This window comes from Corvus moneduloides, chromosome 25 (assembly GCF_009650955.1).
Source record: "Corvus moneduloides isolate bCorMon1 chromosome 25, bCorMon1.pri, whole genome shotgun sequence".
NCBI classification, from domain to species: domain Eukaryota; kingdom Metazoa; phylum Chordata; class Aves; order Passeriformes; family Corvidae; genus Corvus; species Corvus moneduloides.
In genome coordinates, this window is record NC_045500.1 from 4241890 (window position 1) to 4265904 (window position 24015).

General features: G+C 53.1%; 1 protein-coding gene across 3 annotated transcripts in view; it reads right to left on the bottom strand.

Moving 5' to 3' along the window:
- GRIK4 (glutamate ionotropic receptor kainate type subunit 4) overlaps window positions 1-24015 on the bottom strand; it is a 179593-nt gene that overhangs the window by 14872 nt on the left and 140706 nt on the right. For all 3 annotated transcript variants that reach the window (XR_004244451.1, XM_032133828.1, XM_032133827.1), the window contains 5 exons: window positions 22074-22226; window positions 21112-21216; window positions 14368-14475; window positions 13213-13416; window positions 3157-3270 (listed from right to left, as the gene is read on the bottom strand). Coding sequence is in view for 2 of the 3 variants with exons in the window: in XM_032133828.1 (XP_031989719.1) it covers window positions 3157-3270; window positions 13213-13416; window positions 14368-14475; window positions 21112-21216; window positions 22074-22226 (684 nt within the window). In the remaining variant the exon portion in view is untranslated. The remainder of the gene's footprint in view (window positions 1-3156; window positions 3271-13212; window positions 13417-14367; window positions 14476-21111; window positions 21217-22073; window positions 22227-24015) is intronic.

Consider the following 24015-nt stretch of genomic DNA (forward strand, 5'->3'; position numbering starts at 1 on the left):
AGATGTTTAAGACACAAATAATCCTGATTTATCCTCTGTGCAGAAACGACCCTGGGCACCTGTTCCCAGCCCCTGCCAAACCCAGGGACTGCTCAGGGCTCCTCACCCCTCTCCTGCCATGCCCACATCCCCCTGGCTGGGCAGAACGGGCACCTAATAAAACCAACCAAGCCTTTCCTCTCAGCAGCCTCCGAGTCAGGAAGCCTGTTAGAGCTCCCGTGTCAGAAATCCAGCCTTGATTGTATCACAAGCAGTGAAACTGAGAAAAATGACAGCCCTGGTTAAAGCTGCCATATTTGGTTATGTGTGCTAAGAGGCACAGGCTCTGTGGTGGCTGGGTTGGCGGCGTGGGGAGGAGAAAGGGGTGAGAAATCACTTGCCACTGGAGCTACATGGAAATTAAAATGAAATGTCATCGCATTCGGAGGAGCCCAGGGTGTGGAGACAACTCCTCGGCGAGGAAGAGGCTCATTTGTGGTTATTTATTAGGCTCCATCTCATCTGAGCCGTGATTAACAGACGTCAGCTGCAATTTTTGACATTGCAGAGGTGGTTTTTGGGGTGGGGAGAAGAAGGCTGTGGGGCTGCTCTGAAAACCACATCCTTAAAGGAAAACCAGAACTGTCTGGTTGAACAAATATTTACCAGTTTGAGAAGTCAGCGGGCACAGAGCTCTCAGGCAGCCTCCTCAAGCTGAGCGGGAGAGGTCTGGAGGAAGAGGTGCCAAGGGCTGGAGAGGGAAGGGGGGGCTCTGAGCTTCCCTCTGGGGATCCCCCCTCTCCTGGGGAGGGCACGAGCCCTGGGTGCCCCTCTGAGTCCCTCATGTCCCCAGTGCAGCCAGCTGGGGCTCACTGTGGGGTGACTTGACCTGGGAGATGTCTTTGCAACCCTGCCTGGGTCCCTGGGCAGCTCCTCTGCTGGGATCCAAGCCGGGTGTGGAGCAGCCGAAGGCGTGCTGACAGCAGGGGATATTCCCAAACCCCTCTGGAGCCTGTACCTGTGAATCCTGCTCCGTTTGGTGAGCAGGGCAGGCTGCAGCATGGCTGGGCTGTGCTCCTCTGGTGGCAGCAGATGCTTCCCTGCCCTGAAGAAGTGCCACCCTAAATAAGAAGTGTCAGACGACCCCACAGAGCTCCCCGAGGCAGCAGCAAAGGCCTCTGAGGAGCAGATCCTGTGCAAAGCCTGCACCAGCATTCCTGCCTTTCCTCTGGAGGGAGGAGTGCTGCTCAGGGAATGCTGCTCAGGGAACTGCTGAAGGTTGTGGTGCAGATCTGAGGCAGGACGTGCACAGAATGGTTTGGGTTGGAAGGGACCTTAGAGATCATCCAACCCTTTTTCACAGGCAGGGACACCTTCCACTATCCCAGAGCTCCATCCAGCCTGGCCTTGGATGCTTCTAGGGATGGGGCAGCCACAGCTTCTCTGGGAAATCCATTCCAGGGCCTCCCTACCCTCACAGGGAAGAATTCCTGCCTAATATAACACAGTATTTAATCACCAAATCCGATTGTAATCCTAGGAAACACTGGCAGAGAAAGGCCCTGGCTCCACAAGGCAGCAGCTGATGTGAAAACCCAGCTGAGGTGGGGAAGGGACAATTCCAGCTGATTTCCAGGAGCTGGAAGAGTCAACCCCCTTTAATTTTGTGATCAGCTAAGTCATTGATCCTAAGTTCTGCACGTACCAGAGGAACCAGAATTTTAACTAGATTTTAATTACTTGTTTGCTCTTGGCAGGAGCCACTCAGCACAGAGATAGATGCGTGAATTTGTTTCTGTTCATCCCCAACGCTGCATCCTTAACAGGATGGAGAGGGGGCTGGGAGAGGCAGCTTGAATGGTTTATTCCTTCTGGCTGCTATTGTTGGGCTGACAGAAACCGAGGCACTGTCACTCACGTCACACTCGACACCGAGCAGAGCGCATTTCCAAAATGCACATTGGGAATAACGAGGCTGCAAAAGGAGCTGGCCTCCTGTGACACTGGGGTTTGGGAGTAACTGGGGAAAATCCGGCCTCTCCTGAGCTTCAGGGAGACGACAAAACAATGGAGAATGCAAATAAAAGAGGATCTGTGGGAATTTAAGACAAGTTTGGCTAAGCAAAGACACACCACCATGTACATGCTTGCACACACCAATCCCTTGGGAATGTTCCCAGCTGTTTTGATTCAGAAAAATCTGTGCCCCACTCCTGGAAGTGCTTAAGGCCAGGCTGGATGGGGCTTGGAGCAACCTGGGATAGGGGAAGGGGTCCCTGCCCATGGCAAGGGGTGGTGGCACTGGATGAGCTTTAAGGTCCTTCCAACCCAAACTATTCCAGCATCCTGTGATTCTACAACTGTGCTGGGAGCACCGCTGAGGTTAAGGAGCTTTCCTTGGGCTGCAGGGGCTGCTGATTTTAGGGTGAACAATGAGGAGGCTGAGAGGCAGAGCCCAGCCAGGGCGAGGAGCTGACTGCCCATGCTGAGCTCAGCCTGGCACCCTGCCTGCCCCGGGCACTCCAGGAGGGACATTTTCCCCTGGGGTCAGGAAAGCAGAGGGCTGATCTCTGCTGTAGAGCATTTCCAGGAGGTGACAGCAAAGAAAGCAACCCAGGATTCCTCCCTGATGTGATTCTCGGGTGAGAGAAGGCAGCAAGAGAGCAAAGCTGAGATCAGGAACGCGGCCTAATCTGCACCCACAGATATCCCAGCTCAGCCTCCCAGATAGTCTTTCCACTAAATCCAACTGGATGGTGACTCCAAACCAGCTTTCTGCAGCTGTGGGAGCACCCAGCCACGCTGCTGGGCTGCTGCACCCCTCCAGCCAAGCCTGCCTTCAGCACCCCTCACCCTGTGGCCTTAAAGCCTCTTAAAGCCACTTAAAGCCATTCTAAAACCATCCTGCGACCCCCACCGTGCCAAAAAAACCCCATCATGTGCCCTGGAAGGAGTGAGGAGAGAAGCCAAAGGCTGGGGGGTTGGACAGGAGCGGAATTCACCAATCCTGACACAGGGCAGAAGGACAGAGAAAAGCAGGAAATAAAGGTCGAGCACATTTGCGTTTAAATGAGAAACCAAAATATTTTTATGAGTCGTTCATTATTCTCCTATAACCAGGCAGGTTTGCATGCAAATAATGGAGGGACATAAATGGCTCTAAAACCAGGCTCTTACCATGTGAACTCGGTAGAGAATGCTAATTCCCAGAGTCATGAAGGGCTTGGAGAAATCAATCACCTTCTCCCGCTCCGCCGTGATCGTCAGCCCTGCCACGGCCAGATCGGCTTTCTGGAGAGAAGGGACAGTGGCAAAGGTCAGAATCCTGGGGAAGCAGCAAACCTGGGGCCACACAGGACACCTGCTCCTGCAGGGGGGTGTCCCACCTGCCCGGGCCATCGCTGTGGAAACAGCAGGAGCTTTGCTGGTGGCCTCCACTGGCTCCCCACACCCCCCTGCCCGGCTGGGTTTCACACAAGCCCTGCTCAAACACACCCCAAAGTTTAGCCCACCCTGTGCTCTGGAGCATTCTCTCCATTTTCCCTTCCCTTTCCCCGTTTTTCCTTCCCTCTCAGGCTGGAGCAGCACCAGAACAGCAGCTCCTTCCCCTGAGTGCTCACAGCCTGCTTGCCATTTTTATTCATTTAATGCATTAAAACCTGGAGCCATAAACCAATAAATATTATATTAATGTATAGAAAATACAACCTCCCCCTTCCCTGTTGAACACATCTGTTCAGGTACAAACAAGCACCACAGGTAGGTGGCAAAGCAGCATCCTCACCCCTGTCCTCTGAGCCATGGAGTTCATAAACCTGCCCAGACTTCCAGAACTAAAGATTAGTCTCAAAAAAAATAAAATAAAATAAAATTCAGAGGCTTGGCATTAAAGTTTGCAGATTGACGTGCAAAGCAAAAGAGATTAGGGGGAGAAAAAAATAAAAATAACTTCTTCCCATGTTAATACCCTTGTAATATAGATAAGGGATTTGAATTTTAAATATTATTTTTATTACTTTAGCTCTTTTAATGTCTGTAATTGCTTTCAGTAAAAATGAAACCTCCACTCCCTTATCCATTTGTTTCTCTGCTTTGCAGGGAGATGATTATGCATGTGGAAAAAGAGAAGATGGGAAGGGAAAGAAAAGCTATTTGCACTTTTTGTCCCTAAATTTGACAAGGTCTGTGCAGATGCCAAGGCACCACCAGGCCTGATGGGGATCCTGGGAAAGGCTGGGGTTGCAAGAAGGAGGAGCAGCACTGCTGGAAGCAGGAGAGGAAGAAGGGAAGGGAAGGGAAGGGAAGGGAAGGGAAGGGAAGGGAAGGGAAGGGAAGGGAAGGGAAGGGAAGGCAAGGCAAGGCAAGGCAAGGCAAGGCAAGGCAAGGCAAGGCAAGGCAAGGCAAGGCAAGGCAAGGCAAGGCAAGGCAAGGCAAGGCAAGGCAAGGCAAGGCAAGGCAAGGCAAGGCAAGGCAAGGCAAGGCAAGGCAAGGCAAGGCAAGGCAAGGCAAGGCAAGGCAAGGCAAGGCAAGGCAAGGCAAGGCAAGGCAAGGCAAGGCAAGGCAAGGCAAGGCAAGGCAAGGCAAGGCAAGGCAAGGCAAGGCAAGGCAAGGCAAGGCAAGGCAAGGCAAGGCAAGGCAAGGCAAGGCAAGGCAAGGCAAGGCAAGGCAAGGCAAGGCAAGGCAAGGCAAGGCAAGGCAAGGCAAGGCAAGGCAAGGCAAGGCAAGGCAAGGCAAGGCAAGGCAAGGCAAGGCAAGGCAAGGCAAGGCAAGGCAAGGCAAGGCAAGGCAAGGCAAGGCAAGGCAAGGCAAGGCAAGGCAAGGCAAGGCAAGGCAAGGCAAGGCAAGGCAAGGCAAGGCAAGGCAAGGCAAGGCAAGGCAAGGCAAGGCAAGGCAAGGCAAGGCAAGGCAAGGCAAGGCAAGGCAAGGCAAGGCAAGGCAAGGCAAGGCAAGGCAAGGCAAGGCAAGGCAAGGCAAGGCAAGGCAAGGCAAGGCAAGGCAAGGCAAGGCAAGGCAAGGCAAGGCAAGGCAAGGCAAGGCAAGGCAAGGCAAGGCAAGGCAAGGCAAGGCAAGGCAAGGCAAGGCAAGGCAAGGCAAGGCAAGGCAAGGCAAGGCAAGGCAAGGCAAGGCAAGGCAAGGCAAGGCAAGGCAAGGCAAGGCAAGGCAAGGCAAGGCAAGGCAAGGCAAGGCAAGGCAAGGCAAGGCAAGGCAAGGCAAGGCAAGGCAAGGCAAGGCAAGGCAAGGCAAGGCAAGGCAAGGCAAGGCAAGGCAAGGCAAGGCAAGGCAAGGCAAGGCAAGGCAAGGCAAGGCAAGGCAAGGCAAGGCAAGGCAAGGCAAGGCAAGGCAAGGCAAGGCAAGGCAAGGCAAGGCAAGGCAAGGCAAGGCAAGGCAAGGCAAGGCAAGGCAAGGCAAGGCAAGGCAAGGCAAGGCAAGGCAAGGCAAGGCAAGGCAAGGCAAGGCAAGGCAAGGCAAGGCAAGGCAAGGCAAGGCAAGGCAAGGCAAGGCAAGGCAAGGCAAGGCAAGGCAAGGCAAGGCAAGGCAAGGCAAGGCAAGGCAAGGCAAGGCAAGGCAAGGCAAGGCAAGGCAAGGCAAGGCAAGGCAAGGCAAGGCAAGGCAAGGCAAGGCAAGGCAAGGCAAGGCAAGGCAAGGCAAGGCAAGGCAAGGCAAGGCAAGGCAAGGCAAGGCAAGGCAAGGCAAGGCAAGGCAAGGCAAGGCAAGGCAAGGCAAGGCAAGGCAAGGCAAGGCAAGGCAAGGCAAGGCAAGGCAAGGCAAGGCAAGGCAAGGCAAGGCAAGGCAAGGCAAGGCAAGGCAAGGCAAGGCAAGGCAAGGCAAGGCAAGGCAAGGCAAGGCAAGGCAAGGCAAGGCAAGGCAAGGCAAGGCAAGGCAAGGCAAGGCAAGGCAAGGCAAGGCAAGGCAAGGCAAGGCAAGGCAAGGCAAGGCAAGGCAAGGCAAGGCAAGGCAAGGCAAGGCAAGGCAAGGCAAGGCAAGGCAAGGCAAGGCAAGGCAAGGCAAGGCAAGGCAAGGCAAGGCAAGGCAAGGCAAGGCAAGGCAAGGCAAGGCAAGGCAAGGCAAGGCAAGGCAAGGCAAGGCAAGGCAAGGCAAGGCAAGGCAAGGCAAGGCAAGGCAAGGCAAGGCAAGGCAAGGCAAGGCAAGGCAAGGCAAGGCAAGGCAAGGCAAGGCAAGGCAAGGCAAGGCAAGGCAAGGCAAGGCAAGGCAAGGCAAGGCAAGGCAAGGCAAGGCAAGGCAAGGCAAGGCAAGGCAAGGCAAGGCAAGGCAAGGCAAGGCAAGGCAAGGCAAGGCAAGGCAAGGCAAGGCAAGGCAAGGCAAGGCAAGGCAAGGCAAGGCAAGGCAAGGCAAGGCAAGGCAAGGCAAGGCAAGGCAAGGCAAGGCAAGGCAAGGCAAGGCAAGGCAAGGCAAGGCAAGGCAAGGCAAGGCAAGGCAAGGCAAGGCAAGGCAAGGCAAGGCAAGGCAAGGCAAGGCAAGGCAAGGCAAGGCAAGGCAAGGCAAGGCAAGGCAAGGCAAGGCAAGGCAAGGCAAGGCAAGGCAAGGCAAGGCAAGGCAAGGCAAGGCAAGGCAAGGCAAGGCAAGGCAAGGCAAGGCAAGGCAAGGCAAGGCAAGGCAAGGCAAGGCAAGGCAAGGCAAGGCAAGGCAAGGCAAGGCAAGGCAAGGCAAGGCAAGGCAAGGCAAGGCAAGGCAAGGCAAGGCAAGGCAAGGCAAGGCAAGGCAAGGCAAGGCAAGGCAAGGCAAGGCAAGGCAAGGCAAGGCAAGGCAAGGCAAGGCAAGGCAAGGCGACCCAGGAGCCCAGGAAGGGGTCACGGAGAAGGTGACACTTCACAGGCCATGCAGGGCTGCTTGGACATGCTCAGCAGCAGGTTTTTTGTTTCCAAGCAGCTCTTACAGATTCCTAAGAGGTTCAGGCTGGAATGAATTATGAGCTGAGGAGAATTTCTGCATAGCCAGACATTTACCCAGAGGCTTTTTAAAAGACACCAATAATCCAAACGTGGTGTGCGAGCAGTTGAGCCCTGGGTAAACACCGGCAGATTACTAAAATGGGATCAGCTCATCTCTGGAACGTGGCATGTGGAGAATTTTATCTACAAGGAAAGCCTAAAGCTCCCTGAACCTCTCTTGTCTCTACTTAAAAGGTTTGTAGGTACCACTGTCCCAGGGAGAGCTCTCCCAGCAAAGCCCCCGGTGCAGACACAGCTTAGTCTGAATTCTTCTCCCAGTTCTCCAAACTGAACACAATTCCACCAGCAAAGCCACAGACTAAAAGAGAGGGTAAAAATGCCACGTCAGGAGTGTTTCATGGCAAAGCTTCCAGGAAATTTTCATTTCGGGGGCAAATACAGAAGTGCTGATGGAAGGAGCAGCTCTGTCCCCACGCTTACCCACCTTTGGGGTCCTGACCATTCCCTGGGGAGAAGCAACATCTTGGTTGTTCCCTGAACATCTCGGGGTTGCTGAACGTAGGCAGCAGCACCTTGAAATGCTCTTCCCTACACAAAACACGACAAAATCCATCCCCCTCCCTGTGCCCAGGGAGCACAGACACAGCACAGCCTTCCCTGGGCACTCTGACTTTGTGCCCAGCTCCCTTCTCTCATCTCCAGCGGCTTCTGCCATTCCACCAGAGTTATTCCTTCTGCTCACTCCCTGCCAACTTTTTAGGACTCCTGCCACATCCGAACTTTCTGCAGCAGAGCCCCAGCTCCCCATCACTCTTCTCTTCTCTCTGCAGGCTCAGTCATGCAAGTTAAGAGCTGATCTCTGATAGCAGGAAACTTTGATCTGGCAATGGCATGCAAAGAATTCTCTGCCTGAATTTCATCCATTTCATGCTTTCAGCTCTGCTTCCTGACAAAACTTCTTGTGATTCACCGAGCTCAGTGGAGCTCTGCAGACCTGAGTCCCCTCCAGCCTCCCCCACCTGAGTACAGGTAGGTGTTGGGATTTTCTGGGCTAAGGGATGCCCTGGGGGAGGAGAAATGGATTTTGCCTTGTGCCCCTGCACTCTGTCCACATCTGGGCTCTGGGGAGAGGGAAAAACAGGAGGCAAAGAGGGGGGAAAGAGGGGTTGGTTTTCATCCTCCCAGCACAGTTGCAGCTATAAATGTCGGCGTGAAATAGGCTTTGAAAACGACCCAGAGCTTTTTGGGAGCGGAGACAGCCGCTTCTCTTGACAAAACACCGCCTAAACAAGGCCAAACCCTCGCTAGGTGAGAGGAAACCCAGGTGGGCTGGCGTGCCAGACAAAAGCTGCCAGCACCACCACCCTACCTGGCATTCCCGTGGGCTCTGCCTGCATCGGGGCTCTGGAAAGGACATTAAACACGGGGGCTGAGCCGGGCTCCCGAGGAGGAACAACAATTAAGCATCCTTCAAGAGCAAATTGCAGGGACTGCCAGTCCAGAGGCGGCTTCCACCCCCTCTCCACGGGGCTGGCAGGGCTCAGCTCGGTGCTAATGGTGATGAATGGAGCCTGACGTCAGCCCCAGCCCGGAGAGCATCCCAGCAAAGCCTCCCACGGCATGGGATAGCAGGAACCAGCCGGGAGAACAGCCCAGCTCCGGCCCCACAGCGGTTCCCAGCCCTCTGCTGGGCTGCGGGGACACAGTGCAGGGAGAAGGTGCCAGCGGAGCTGTGTCTGTGTCAAACACGTGGAAAACAAGCCAGGACAGCTCTGGGAGCACAGGGCTGGGATCTCTTTCAGGAGCAGGAGTCCCTCGCTTGAACAGCTCCTTGGATGCCGCATCCCCTGGGTGCGCATGACAGCGGTGTTGTCACCAGCGCTGCCCACGGAGCCCTGGCAGCGTGACCAGAGGCAGCAAAACCTTTTTCTACCCTGTCCCTGTGCTCAAAAAGCCTCTCAGAAAGGTGAAATTGCTGTTCAAGCTGCAGGAGCCACCTGGCTGCCAGGTATTACCCGACTGCAGAGCCAGCAGCACCAGCACGGGGTTGTTGCCCCGCTGGGAACCCACCCAGCTGGAGGTGACCCTGCTCCCTGCAGGATCATCTCCAGAGGTTTTCTGCTGTTCCACACAACTCCATGAAGCTCAAATGCCTATTCCTGCATTTAAAGGCAGGAGGGTCACTCCAAACAGGTGTTTGGGGATTTTTTAAGGACAAGTGTGGGTTCTGCTGTATCGGAAGTGACAGCCTGCAAACCCCGGAGGCTGCAGCTCTCCCTGCAGGCCACAGCCCGGGGTGGGTGACCAGCACTCAGTGCAGATGTCAGCCTCGAGTCTGCCCTCGCCCACCCTGCCTCAGCTGGACTCTCTCTGTGGCTGGGAGGACAAAGCCTGTGCCAGGTGTTCACTCTGCCCACGGCAAAGCCAGCTGAGGTGAAGCACCAGGAATGGGGACCCAAGGCACAGAGGGACAGCAGTGAGACCAGCCCAGCTCACCCCACCCTGTGTTTGATGTCTCAGCAGCGCTTTGCAGACCCCTCTGCCCATCCCCTCGCCGTGGTTGCACAAAAACCCACAGCTCCTCCCCTCCCAGCCTCTCCTGGAGCCCCCTTGTCACAGCTGCCACCACGACAGCCTGCAAACCCCCTCCCGCTGCCTCCCTCACCCACACGCAGCTCTTCTCTCCACACACCAACACCCACCAGGACTCTGCCAGTTCTGGAGAGTTTTCTCCTCCCTTTCCCCTTCCTGCCGCTCTCCAGCTTTGGAGCAGCTGAAGGGAAAGCAGCACCCGTCCTCCAGCAAGGAAAACCAGCACCCCAAAGCTTTAAGGGGTTTCCTGTTCTTGGTGTTGCTGCTCCTGAGGCTGGACAAGATGGACAACTTCACATCCCTCACTTTACAAAGAGCTTTGGTCACCACTGATCCTGGCCAGATTCAAGGCAGGAGAGCAAAGGCCGGGGTGGTGGGACAAGGCCAAGGCTGTTATGTTGCTGTGACAATACATCCCTTGGTCTGTGCCGTGCCAAAGGATTCATTTCAGCTCGAGGATGAGCTGGAGAGAGAGAGAAGGGGAAGTGCAGACACCATCAGGGACTCTGAGCCAGAGCTGCACTGCAGCAGCAAGGAGCAGGATGTAATTCTTCCAGCCCAAATGCCCTTTAAGTCTCTGATGCCAGAAAGCAGGAGATGGGAAGATTTTCTGTTCTCCCTTGTTTGTTTGTCTGTGCCAGAGCCAGGAAGGCTGACAGGGAGAGCAACTTTGCTGCCCTGCTTGCTCCAGGAACGAGCAGGGTGCTCAATCTCCCTGCCCTGCGTGCTCAGAGGGACAAATTAGCCCAGGCTCGTCTGGGTTGGTGACATCCTTCACTACAGAATGGGCTTGAGGGACCCTTCATCAGGAACTGGAGTGACAGGACAAGGGGGAGAGGCTTCAAACTGAGAGAGAGGAGGATGAAATATTGGGAAGGAGTCCTGTCCTGTGAGGGGGGGGGGGACTGGGATGGAATTCCCAGAGAAGTTGTGACCGCCCCATCCCTGGAAGTGTCCAAAGCCAGGCTGGATGAGGCTTGAAGCAGCTTGGGACAGTGGAAGGTGTAAATGGGGTTGGAACTAAATCCCCATTCTGTGATTCTGAGTCCTTCCAAGTGGTTTCTCCCAAGCCAAACCTCCATGAGCTGATCACAAACTGTACAGGATTCCCAAGCCAGCCCATTCCCTCTCTTCCTTACCTCCCAGTCTGTTTTGTGAGCAGGTCAATAAGACATGTACTGGTGAATTTGGGTCAACAGCAAATTTATGTTAGCACAGCATCCTGCTCAGTCATAGCACGGCGCACAATTAGCTGTAATGGAATTCCCAGCGCTTAAGAATAAATCAATAGCTGGTTAATTTAGAAGCAATAGAAAGAAACATTTTTTTTTCCCAAATAGCCTAGAGTTGCTCTGAGAAGATTCCGTGCCACAGAGGGATTACGGGGAAAGTGTTGCATGGAGCTAGGTAAGTCTGTGACCTTTTGGTCCTGCACATTATTGAGCGTGAGTTAAACTTAATTTTCTGGTGGCTGATCAGGGTCATGGAGGAATCACTTTCCTACAGTGATATTGTGCTGGACAGAGGAAAAGCTTTCATTCTGGGAAGGATTTGGGACTTTTTTGAGAGGTTTGTGCCCCAACTGATCCCCTCTCTGTCCTAAAGGAGCAGAGTGCCCAAGGGATAAATCCACTGAAAGAGGGACATGTGCACCCAGCACAGATCTGCTGGATCCCACGGGACAGGGATGAACAAGGGGCTGGAATCAAGGACAAACTCTCTTGGGGACTGACTGTCAAGGATGGAGAGGAGCCCCTTGGACAGTGAAAAGCCCTCAAAAAACAACACCCCAGGCAGTGTTGAATAAACTCAACACCAAGCACACACAGCTCTGCCCTGGCTGACCTGAGCCCAGTCCCTGGGATTGATCAAAAACTTGCTGAAACCATTATTAAAAACTCTCAGGGATATAGGGAGAACAACAGACAAAGCTGTTTCTCTTCTCCAATTTGTGATCCAGCCTCACAGGCTCTGACAGCTCTGCCCTGCAGAAGCAGAAGTAAAAATCCTCCTAAATAAGGCTCAAGCTGCAGAAGAAACAAATGGTTTCTCTGTGAAGATGAAGTTAAAACACTCTTCACTGGAGAAAAACAACCCTCCAGAAGGTCCCATTTAATGAAGAGGCACTGCCAAGGTTAGTAGGCCAAAAGTTTGATGGCTGCTCCCTCCCTTTGATCAGATGCTGCGCTCGGCTCCTTCCCTCCTGCCTCCCCAAAGGAATGTTGCAGGAGTGTAATTGTGTGTGTGTACACACACACAGACACAAGGATGGATAAAAACGATGCCAATAGCCTGGAGCATTTGCAAACAGCCTCACAGAAGCTCTTTTAAAAGAGCAGATGGAGGTGGGATCTCAGCTGGTGTCGAGAGCGACTGCTCTGGGAAGGGTGACCCAGGAGACAGGGAGGCAGCTCAGGAGAGTCTCCAGTCTGTTCAGTGCCCTGTCTGTGACCCTCTGAAAACCCCAAATCCCTCCCTCTTTCAGAAAAAGAGTTGTCCCAGCTGACCTCAAACACTGAGTTGAAACTCCTAAGGTGGGATGAGCATCACCCTTCGCCATGTGGGGAAGAAGCAGACGGTGCCAGTGGGCATCTTTGAGAGATCATGGAACCATTAAAGACCACAGAATCATGGAAAACACCTCCAAAATCCTCCAGTCCAACCTTCAACCTAATTCCACTGTGCCCAATAAACCACAGAGTGAAGCTACGCTCATTTTCCAGGGAGGAAAGATCTGGCAGGAGCCTCAGAGCCCAGCCTGGAGCCACAGGGGATGGATTTGGACCCTTGTCCTCCTGCTCTGCAGAAGGCAAATGACTCAGGGTCTTCTCTCCCACAGTGGGGGGATTATCACCAATCCACGTCACCGTGGATTTGTCACCAGCTGGGAAAGTGTCACTGGGCTCTCACAGGCACATCAGTAATGACAAGGCAGGGTAGAAATCAGTGAGGAGGTATTAGCTTAAATAGCATCAATCCCACTGTTAGCTGGGGCTAAGCCTATTTTCCTAAGGATCTCAGAGCATTTTCCGAGCTGTATTTAAGCTTCAGGAAGCCTGGGAAGGAACACAGAGGAAAACAAAGAGCAGGGAGGGGGGAGTCCAGCCTGGCTGAGCCCAGGTGTATGCAGAATTATTGTCAAACCCAGCAAAATAATTCAGTTTTCAGCTTTGCTGCTGGGCAGCAGCTCCACAGAGCAGAGCAGTGAAAAGAACTCAAGCCATGCACTTCAAGGAAATAGAAAATGTTCTTCTCCAAAAGCAGCACCGAGTTAAGCAGCTGAACTGAATCTGCCAAAACTTTTCTAGGCTGAAATGGTATTCTTCCTTGCCTCCTTCCCGGTCTGGTTTTGTAAATGTTTTCAGCTTGTACCAAGCCCTGCCAGAGTCTGTGCATTTTCCTGTTGCAAGTTTTCATTAATAATTAACTCTGCAACGAGTTCTTATATAGAATCCCAGAGTTCAGGTCTCCTTTCCAACAAAGTGAGCACCCCTGAGAGCATCCCACGGCCCTGTTCTTGCTCTGACTTCTTCCCACACCGTCACACCACCCCAAGAAACACATTTTCCACCGGCAGAACACATTAAGTGGAAATCCTCTGCTCCAAGCCTCCCACATGGACTAAAACCCCATCCATCCTCATCCTCCCGGAGCACTTCACGAAGCACCGGGGCTTTGCAGCGCCAAATCCCAGCGGAGCAGAGTTAAAAAGAGCAGCTAATCCACTTACCCGAGCTATCAGCTCCCCGACCATCCCTGTCCAGGTGCCGTTGGCCTCGGGGACTCCGTAGACGCCGTCCCCAACCAGGTGGATTTTGTAGTTGAAGCGCAGGATCTCCGCCAGCTCCTTCAGCATGTCCACGCAGAAGCCCTCGTAGCGGTCGTTGCCTTCCAGCTCCTGGTGGTTCCACTTCAGCATTAAGTAAGGGTTTTCCTGCAGTGAAACTGGGCAGCTGTCATTCCCATCTTAGCCGAGGCGTCCCGCCAGCACGGAGCAGGGAGGGCAGCGCCAGAGGCTCACAGGGTGGGTTGATTGGGAAGAAACCTTCAGAAACATCTAGTTCCAATCCCAAAAAGCACATCCCAGCCCAATGAATGCCCCTCAGCCTGGATATGGGAGGCTTGGGAGCTCAGGTGGTGCCAAGCTCTCAGAGCTGTCTCCACACTGGCCTCTGCTGTGGGGGGGTGCAGCAGATTTATCCCAGTTTAGGACATGAAGCAGAGCTAAGGGATCATGATTTGGGAGCTGGTTCCAGCTGGGAAGTGCCAGGGCAGCCCAGTGACTGCTCCAAGTCATGGCAGGACATCCAGACCTCAATCTCTCCTGGCACAGAGCCACTTCTCCAGTCTGTCTCCTTTTCAACAAACTTTGTGGGGCAAGAGGAGACAGTCAGGAGTTTGGGTGTCTTTAAAGAAGGAGCAAAAACATCACTGGACAGGCAGCACCTGGAAGGAGAACCTGCTGAACACAGACAGTGGTGCCTGTGGATGTGAAATTCTCATAAAAATCGTGCCCATCTTGGCCGATATTTATAATTTTATGGGTAGAAGGGGCAAATGTCCCTTCCCACTCCACAGGCCAAACAAGAGCCCAGTTCCAAGCTGGATGCAGAATGGCAGCGTGTCCCCATCCCAGCCCTGCCCCCAGCTGCCTCTGAACCATCAAACACCATTTCCACACAACATCGACTTGATCTTAATTACTCTGCCAGGAATTGTTCCCCGTGCTGTAATTAGAGATTTGCTCTCCTCTCCTTTGTGGAGTCAGCGTGGAAATGCCACAGGGTGGGGGGTAGGACCAGGGAGCGATATTCCAGCTGACCCCACCCCTGAGGGCTCGGCTGGCCAGGAGCTGATGGGAACTGCAGGTGCCCCCCTCCCTTACCAGGATGGTGGTGACAATGAGCGTGGTGTTGAAGAGGCTGTCGGATATGTTGGAGGAGAAGATCCTGTTGTCCATGCTGAGCCCTTCAGAGACATGCCAGTGGCCAATCTGGAGAGAGAAACAGCACAATAAGGGGATTTATAGGGCGAGTCACTGCCCATATGGCTCTGGTGAGGGACAACCCCGGAGCTGGCCTGTTTAGGGATGCTCCATTACCTTCACAACGCACCCCAGAACGGGTCAGCAGAGAGATTAACCCGCTGTGCACCCCCCACCTGCTCTGCAGTGCCACCAACCCGGCCCTGTGCTGCCTTCCCACGCGTCCTCCCTGCAGAGCCCTGCGCGGGGACAACGCTGTGAGCTGGGCAGCTCCCTGGGAGCCACACAGCCTTGTGTGCTGTCCCCAAATGCCACCAAATGGGTCCATCTTAGCCAGAAATCCCCAACCTGCGGGTTTGTCCCTGCCAGCGTGGTGCTGGGAGCCTCTGCCATGCACCTTGGTGGCAGGTGATGGGACAAAGCCACCTTCTCAGTAGTGCTGCTCCACGACTCATGTCCTCTTCCAGTTCCTAACTACCACAATTAAGCACTTCCTAATCCTTTGATTCAGGCTCATCACACCCAACAGCTCCACTGACAGCTCGATTTACCCATCCAAGCATCATCATGGCTGCAGCAAACCCAGATTCCCAGCGTGGATGGCAGGGACCAGTCCTCCCAGCGCTGGGGAGGACAGCAGGACTCAGCTGTGACACAACTGCCTTCAGCCAGGGGGGAGGAATATTCCACAAAACCTAATTTTAACTTCAAGAGCCTAATCTCCCTCCCTCAGAGCTCTGGGCAGGGAGATCAGCACCTCCAGCAGCTCGTTCAGAGCATGCAAATTAAACTCTTGCTCTCTTATTGTCCTTAAAAGAGCCTCTGCTTTTCCTCCTCTGCTTTTCCTCGTGGATACTCGTGGCTGATGGAGGCCAGCTCCCTCTGAACCCCCTTCTCCTCCTTTTTCTCCTCTGTCCCATCAGGTTCCAGCACTCTGCTGGCGTCCTCTGACACCTCTGTAGTGGGATGCTGTGGCCCTGAGAGGTAGCAGGTGACCCTAAAGGTGCTGGGGGTCTTCAGAGCTCCTCCAGAGCAAATCCATGCCCAGCTCCCTCCTGTGACACTGGGACTGAGGCAGGCTATCCTCTCACTGTCAGGGTGGGAGGAATTAATTGATTTTCCCTTCTGTCACTGAGTAATCTTGTTAGGTCCCGGGGGAGAAGGTGGTTTGGAGCCCTGGAATTGTCTCCGTGCCTGCTCTCAGCACCACTTGGCCTCTGGTGTGACCAGTGGCTCGAGGGGGTCACCCGGATCTGAGCCCAGCACAGACACCCTCACAGACTGGATCCCTCTGGGTGTTGAGGGAAGGGCCAAGTCCTTTCCTCTCCCAGGTGTGGGTGCAAATCCAGCCCAAGTGACCGACAAGCCACAGTGGGAATCTGTGAGGAGTCCCAAATCCAGCCTCCTCAAGGCACAAGGAGCAGTGGGAAGGGCAAGCAGGACAGCTTTGCACTCAGAAGCATCAAAGCCCAGCTCCTGGCCCTGCACAGACACCCCAACAATCCCAGCCTGTGCGTCCCTGAGAGCATTGTCCAAACACTCCTGGAGCTCTGGCAGCCTCGGGGCCGTGCCCGTTCGTAGTACAGGACTCACCTCTGGGAACAACAGCCACAAACTGGGAGATTTCCCACATATTTCACGGGCAGGGAGCCCTTGGAGCACAGCTTTCACTGGCCTGCACAGGGTCTGAATCCATGTGGGATGAACTCCTCCTGAATTCCCCAGCTCAGCACAGAGGTGTCTCCTCCTGCTCTGACTGCTGAACACCAGCCCCTCTGCAGCAGTCGCCTTTCAGATCGAGTCATCACTCACAAACATTGCCTAATTTTTCTTCCCTCTTGGATTTCTCAGCCAGAGATTAGTGACAGATTAACTTTAATTTTAACAGCCCTCGCTGTTCTCCAATTTGTCCCTCCCCTGCTGGCATGTGCTGAGACTAATTGCCTCTTCTTCTGACAGTGCTGTGGGGTTGACCTTGCCTTTAAAAGCACCAAGGCCATGCAATCCCACGTGCAGGGGCACTTCCCCCCATCCTGGCGGGTGCCAGCTCACCACTGTGCCCCTCACACAGCGACAAAGCTCCTCACGCTGCTGTTTCTGCAGTGTCAGAGGGTGCCTGGGCTCCTCACATCCCCCTTGTGCAAGATGGATGTCAAGGTGATTTTAATCATCTCTATCTACATATAAAGAGCCTCTGGAAAACAGCAAACATATCCATCTGCAAAGTTTTTTAGATAACAATCAAATGCTCCACACGGACATGGATGAGACCATCCTGTTGTTAAGGCTCTGGACAAGGACTTCAGGGTTTTTAGGACTCAGGGTTTTTAAGAAGTGGATGTGATTGGTCTGTATAAATACTGCAGGTGGAGGAGGTCTGTAGCAAAGAGGTAGAACAGCTTTTTGAAGCTGAAACGATGGCACTGGAACAAAAATAAATACACACAAACCAGCCAGAAATAAACAGGTTGAAAAACCAGAGAAGTGGTTCCTAATGATCAGAGGAGCTGGAGTGATACCTGTCCTAGAGGAGCAACGAGGGCAGCACAAGCACCTGGCTGCAAGCTGGAGCTCAACACCTTTGTGAGAAGGATTATGTGACCTGGTGACAGGTGACAGCCCAGGGCCTGATGGAGAAAGCTCCCTCCACGTCCTCAGAGATGTGCAACTCCCACGGCATCATCTCAGCACCTCCCAGCGTCTCCCTGTGCCCTAAGGAGATCCTGGAACACCCACAGGCATCTCGAGGCAGGTCTGCCTCGTTCATCCTTGTGAAGGCAGGGAGCAAACACAAACTGTGAAACTGGGAGCATGAATCAGCCCAAAAAGCCTCGAGCCTGCAAGGAGCAGGGAAGTGCCACTGCTGCTGCCACTGCTCCATCCCCACGGGCAGATGAGGGGCCTCCATTCAGCTGCTCTCACAAAGGTGTTATTTGGGTTGGTGGCACAGGAAGATTTCTCATCTCCAAAGAAAATCCCCACATGGGGCATTCCTGGCTCGCTCCTTCCACCCTCTGTGCAGAGGCTTTGAGGCTCCTCGTGGTGTGAGGTGATGAAAGACCACTCAAAGTAATGATTTTCATGAAACCTTCTGCTTATTTTTCTGGAGGCACAGGGATGACAGGGCAAGACTTCTCCACAAGCTTCAGAGGCACCACAGGAATTTACCATCCCCATTCTCAGCTTCAAATTAAGGTAAAGGCAGCTCTGAATCCAGCTCTTGGAACAGGCAGACAACAACAAGCACCTTCTGGGCTCTGATTACAAGTGCTGTCCTACAGCTTGCATTCATCATCTCCTCCTCTCCGTGTCCCCAGGAAAAGGAAGGAGTGCATAATGCAGTCGAGGTACCCTAAGGAGAGGGAATCTGGGAGTGACTGGGGAGGGGAAAAAGGGAATCAAACAAACAAACAAAGGAAATCCCTCTGAGGACACAGCCCAGGGCTGCCACGGGGTTGGATTCCTGAGTGACACCACTGATGCCAGCACAGCAAGGAGGTTCCTCCACTGAAATTAGCACTGAAAGCATCAACTGTTAAACCAAAGAACCACACACACCTCACCCCTGAGGCCACCAGCATCCCCCAGATGTCCCCTCCTCCCCAAATCTCCCCTCTGGACCACACAACTGACACCTGGCACAGCCCAGGCAGGGCTGTGGTGGCACGCACGGAGTTTGTCAGGTCCTGGGGGCAAAAGTCATCGAGCTCTTGGCAGAACCTGTCCCTGAGCTGTCCGTGGGGGTAGCAGCTGAAGAGGAACCAGTCCCACCGAGGCTGATTAGCTGCTGCTAAATGAAAAAGGTTTGATGTGGCGGGGACTGCGGAGGGTCCCAGAGCTATCGGCAGGGAACTCATCTGTATCTCATCAACATCCCAATTAACAGCCCCAGCACTTCACTGCTCTGTCTCAGGACACCAGCAGGGCCTGTGGTTAAGTGGAGACTGATCGGCCTCACTTAGGATGGGGAGAGCTGGGGTCAGGGTCTGCAGCTTCCTCCTTCCCTTCCCTAAATCACAGCCCCTCCTCGCTCCCTTCCCCCGTGCAGCTCCCAAACCTCAGCTGGTGATTTACAGCAAATCACCCTGCTGGAACTCCGCAGTGGTTTTTAGAGGGGCAAAGAAAAGGGGGGAAAAAAAAAAATAAAAAGGATGACATTTACCAAACCCAGCCCTTGTCAGATCTATAGATCACCAGCACATTAATGAGCTTGTGCTTTATGGAGCATCCTGCGAGCAGAGAGAGCAGCTCTCATATGGCTGTGGAAAAAATTCCTCTGGTTAAGCTAAATCAGGAAAGGACGTGTTTGGTGCGTTACATAAACGTATTAAAAATTGGATGTCAAAAAGCCCTGCCTCTCCCTGCCCAAAAGCAGCAGCAAGTTAGAGAATCTAAGTGGCTCTAATTTGCTTGCTGGCTGGATCAGCCTCAAAATTCGGTGAACTCTCCATCAAAGCTGATGAGCTGGAAGCCCCTGTGGCTCCACTGGATGGAAGGAGAGAAAGGAGGAGATGGAAAGAGAGGAAGAGAGGAATGGGCAGAGTTAAAATGAGCTTGGTTAAAACCAAGCAGGGAATAGAAGTGTTTCAAACAAATCAGTTCATACAACCCTCGGGAGCAAGATTGTCTCCAGGATGTGAATGTCTGTTCTTTACCCTGTTCCTTTAATTAAAATATTTCTAATGATTTATTTAGTCCTTTTCATTAAAAGAAGCTAGGCTGGCAACAAGAAAATAACCATTTATGGCACAGCAGGGCTGCCTTTGGCTTCCCTTAGCAGGAATGTGGAGGGGAGGCAGGTTGGGCAGGAGCCTGATGGGTCTCACAGCTCTCTGGGGATGCCCTTCCCAGTCAAACACATCTCAACAAACTCCTTCAGGCTGGGAGGGGCCCTGACATCCCTCTGGGCACTGCTGTGGGTCAGGAAAAATCTCTGAGAAAGGGAGAGAAGGCGGAAAAGCTGTCACAGGAGCAGTTTTATATAAATCAGCTCATTCCTGGAGGGTTTGTGACAGGACAGGGCTTGCAGCCACCCCCAAGGCACTGCCCTGTCCTTCCAGCACTTTTTCCCTGTGGCTGGAAGTGCTCCATCCCCAGTGCACCCCGACGGGGAATTTGGAAGGCTTAATCCCAGCACAGCTTTCCTGGGCATCTCACAGACACAAAGCTCCTTATTTACCGAGCTGTTACAACAGGTCAGGAAAGGTTTTCTCCTGTCACACCAGGTTTGTGGGGAAGAGAAGAGGCTTTAGTCTCAGGGCAGATCAGGCTGCAGTCACAGCTCCCTGCGGAGCTCTGGGGGAAGCTCTGCTCCAAGAGGACCTGGGCGTTTAACGTGAAGTCCCTGCCACATCCAAACACATCAAACCAAAGCTGTCTCGGGGAGCTTTGCAGCATTTCCTTCCCGAATCCAGCTGAATGCGTGCTCCTGTTAATGCAGATGGGCTTGGATCTGTCACTTCTGTTCAGAGGGTGATGGGCTGGGGAAAGGATTAAAAGGGCATTGATGCTGTGAGAGATCTCACTGTGGGGAAAATGCCATCCTGATCGCCCCTGCTCGCTCAGAGAAAGGCACCATCAAAGCCAAGCTGTCACTTGACAGGTAAGAACTGGCAGGTAACATCCTTGCCAAGGCTGAAATTCACTGCTGCCAGGCCAGGGGAGGGTTCCTGGTGCCAAAATGCTCTCTTGGTGAGGGCAGGATACAATAGCTTTTGTTCTCTGTCAGCATCTAGAAGTGGCAATCTCTGAGAAAAGGGCAGCAGTGGAGCTGTCAGCAGGGAAACAAGACTGACGAAACCACTTGTTTTCTGGGATTTCTACTTTTTTTTGCCTGAATGAGGTTTGGATTTACCAGCAAATTCCTTGGATTGGTGTCATGTAATCACACCAGTCTGATACCTGTGGTCCCACACAGTTATCCTTAACTTCAGCTCAAACCAGAAAATATGGCTCGGGCAGAAAGTGTGACATGAGGAAATACCACTCGAATTAATGATTTTAATGAAATCTGCTCGGTGTTCTGTGGGCAGAGGAAAGCTGTGAGGAACCTACGAGCACTGAGACAAACGTAAATGCGAGTGTGAGCTGAGCAACCCTGTTGGAGAGGAACCATCAACCAAGAGTGAAATGAGCTTGAACTTCCCCACACAGGGGAGAGATGGTGGGGAGCTCCTGACATGGGATTGTCCCATTTGCTCTACCTCCCAGAAACAGTTCAAGAAGGTTCACAGTACCCCCTTTTTTCCCTATTTCATGGAAAATCTTCCGATTTTTCCCCATTCCAAATAATTTTGAGCAAATGCAGCCACAAGCTTTAGAACAAAAGGGTTGTGAGAGTGAGCTTGCAGCTGGCACAGACTCCCCGCCCCGAATTAGCAGCTGTGACAGGCCAGAGATTGGCTCTGGCATCACCCCCTCCAGGGCCTGATAGATCAAGACAAATCTAAATGATCCCGAGGCGCGTTCCTGATGAAGCCAAAGGCGCCGTGTCTGCCAGCCGGGGCTCAGCCGGAGCTACGGTGACACCCCGAGCACCTCACGGTGCAAACCATGGGGATCCACGGCCCCTTTTTGCCCCCAGAGGGTCACCCTGAGCCAAGGACACCCAGGACACGCTCCCAGCCCTCCCTGGCTCTGCCTCACCTGCCGGAAGCCGCCGCGTGTGTGCTGCAGGATTTTCAGGGCGTAGTTGGAGCGTTGGCCTTTGCTGTTGAATTCGATGTGGCCGGTGAGACCTTCCAATTCTACCTGTCCAAGAGAGACTCAGTTACAGCGCCCAGCGAGGCTGCCCCACCCCAGAGCCCCCCTCCAGAGACAGGAGGGGTGGTCCCACACACACCCCACACTCCCAGCAGGAACAATGCTCTTGTCTCAATCCTAATTATTTTTGGAGTCTGGATAGAGGAGAAAAGACACGGAGAGGAGCAGGGAATCAGCAGCAAGAGGTGCAGGACTCCCCAGATTTCCTTGCTTTGGAAAAAGCAGCTCGACATCCCCTCGTTGCCTCCCTCCATCCCAAGGCCAAGACCACTGGGTGTCCAAGCAGCAGAGTTATGGGGAGCTGGAGGATTTTGTTGTCCCTAGCAAAGGTGAGATTTAAAACAATGGGCCAAAGTGGTACAAGGCTCAGCTGAGCTTTCCTTTGCGGGGAAAAAACCCCCTCATAAATAAAAAACCCCTTATAAAATTTCCTTGTCTCAGCTGCACCCAAACAGACTCAGAAACCTCCTGCTGCATGCTCACCTCAGCTCTGACTCTGCCACAGGGATGGAATTTCAGAGTGTTCTTGTGCCAGTTTGGTCCCAGAAATGACAACTTTGAGTTCAAAGGAGCCCAGACCCATAGGGGAACTCGCATCTTGCCCTTGAGCTCTGAGCAATTGTACTGCGTGATCTCATATCAGCTCAAGTCAGAGCTCAAATCACTTCAAAACATTCAGACTTTAAAAAAAAACCAATTGAATTCCAGCTTTTCTGCAGCAAAGCCTGAAAAAGGGAGAGTTTCATGTCGTTCCAAGGCCGGTGACAACCCAAACCCCCAGATCTCTCTTTTCACTGCCTTCAAAAGCCAGCTGGCAGCGAGGAGCAGCCCTCAGCCCCTCTCACCATTCTCAGGTAGTTCATGAGGCTGGTGCCGTGCTGCCAGATCTGCGCCGAGCCGCAGGACAGGGGCTTGACGCCGATCTCCTGGCTGCGGTTGAGCTCCTGCACCGCTGTCACCACGGCGTACACGGCGTCAAACAGCAGCGCCGAGGACAGCTGGGGGGGAAAGGCAGGGAAAAGTCAGCTGGAGGGACAAAAATCCACCTTCCTGCTGCACCTTGGAGCTGGAGAGTGCTCTGTGCACAGCCTGGGATCAGCTGGGGTAGCTGTTGCGTGCTTGTTTCATCCGTCACCGTCATCTCTCTGTCTCTGTTTGTCCTTGCTCCTTCCCAATCCTTTCAGTTTCTGCAGTTTTCCTTTCCTAATCAAAGGAGGTTTTTTTGAGCATTTTGGGGGCCCTGATCAAATCTGCTGGCCAGGGGGAATGCTCCTGAGAGAACCAGGAACTGCCAGGGGGAATTGCTCCTGAGATCCTGCGCCTGCTCCCACAGAAGGGAAGACGGTGCTGCTTCAGCCATCACGGGTGGCCTTGTCCAACCCCTTCTCTAACAGGCAGACCCACAAAAAATGAAGTTTTGCTCGATCTGCTTGTCAAGCAGCCAAACCCTGCCTTTCAGACCCCACAGACATCACTCATCCCTCCTACAACCTCCAGCTCCCTGCTGGAACAGCACTGCTGAGGGAACGTCCAGAGTGACAGAGCTCACCCCCTCTCCTTTCTCACCTTGGCTTTGGTTGCCTTTCCCAGGTTTCTCTTTGTCCATCCAGCCTCACAAACCCCGTTTCTCACCCGTGCACAACAGTTTCCATGGCTTTGGGCTCGTTACCAATCAGCCATTTCCTCCCTCGTGCTCACTGTTGCGAGTGAGATTTCACTTTTAATTACTGTCACCTCCTGACTCTGCTGGAATTAAGCCGTTGCAGCTCATTACTATCAAGGCTGCATTTTCCTCATGGATACTTCCAGGAGCATCCTCTTCCCATCCCAGCTCCTGGCAGAGGGTTCAGTCTCCTTCCTGGGGCTGCTTTCCCCACCTTACCCTGGCTGTGGCTTCCAGCCCTGCAGTGGCATCTGCATCCTCTCCTCCTCTCAGAGCCTGACCAGTGGCCCTGCAGGGACAACCTCACCCAGTTCAGTGATCCCAGACAAATCTTTGGCTTCCACTCTGTTCCTAATTTGGACTCAACCCTGCTTGATTTTACTCAGACCACTGGTGAGACCTCACTGACCACACTGGTGTGGGATCAGGCACTCAAAAAGCAGCACAAAACCCTCAAAACCTACAAGCTATCCTAAATTAAAGGCAGGATTCCAGCCCAATGCCATCAAAACCTCGAACACCAGCTCTGACAGCACCGGTAACCTCTCACTCCTCCAACCTGCTAAGGCTGACCTAAACATTCCCCTCCTGGAAAGCCTTTTCCAGAGATTCTTAAAGAAGCTGATAAATCCTTTCTCCTCATCTTTATTTTTTCCTTCAATACAAATTCTTTCCCTAACAGAGCTTCTCCAGCCCCTCCTGTCCTCAGCCTCTGTTCCATGAAGCTCTTTCCATACACTTAATTTTAATTACGAACTTAATCCCGTCCAGGTTACAGGATGTCACACCCAATCAGCAATTCTTTCCCAAATCAGGAACTGTGTTAACATCAGCCGGACAAATGAAACTGTTATGAGACCAAACACAACCCCACGACCCAAAGTTTCACCCATTTCCTACCAAATCAGAATATTGGCCCAGCATTTTTAATTGTCTCCTGCTGGGTTTCCATTTCCATTTCCCCTGAGCAGTTAATCCCTTATTAGCTGGTGAGCGAGAGACTTGTAGATCTCAGTGAAGCATTTGACATTATTGATTGGAATGTTTTACTCCTGAACTCTGGAAAATTCATTAGGATTTCTGCCAGCACCCTTTATGATTTCAAGCAATTTAAGTATTGGGGA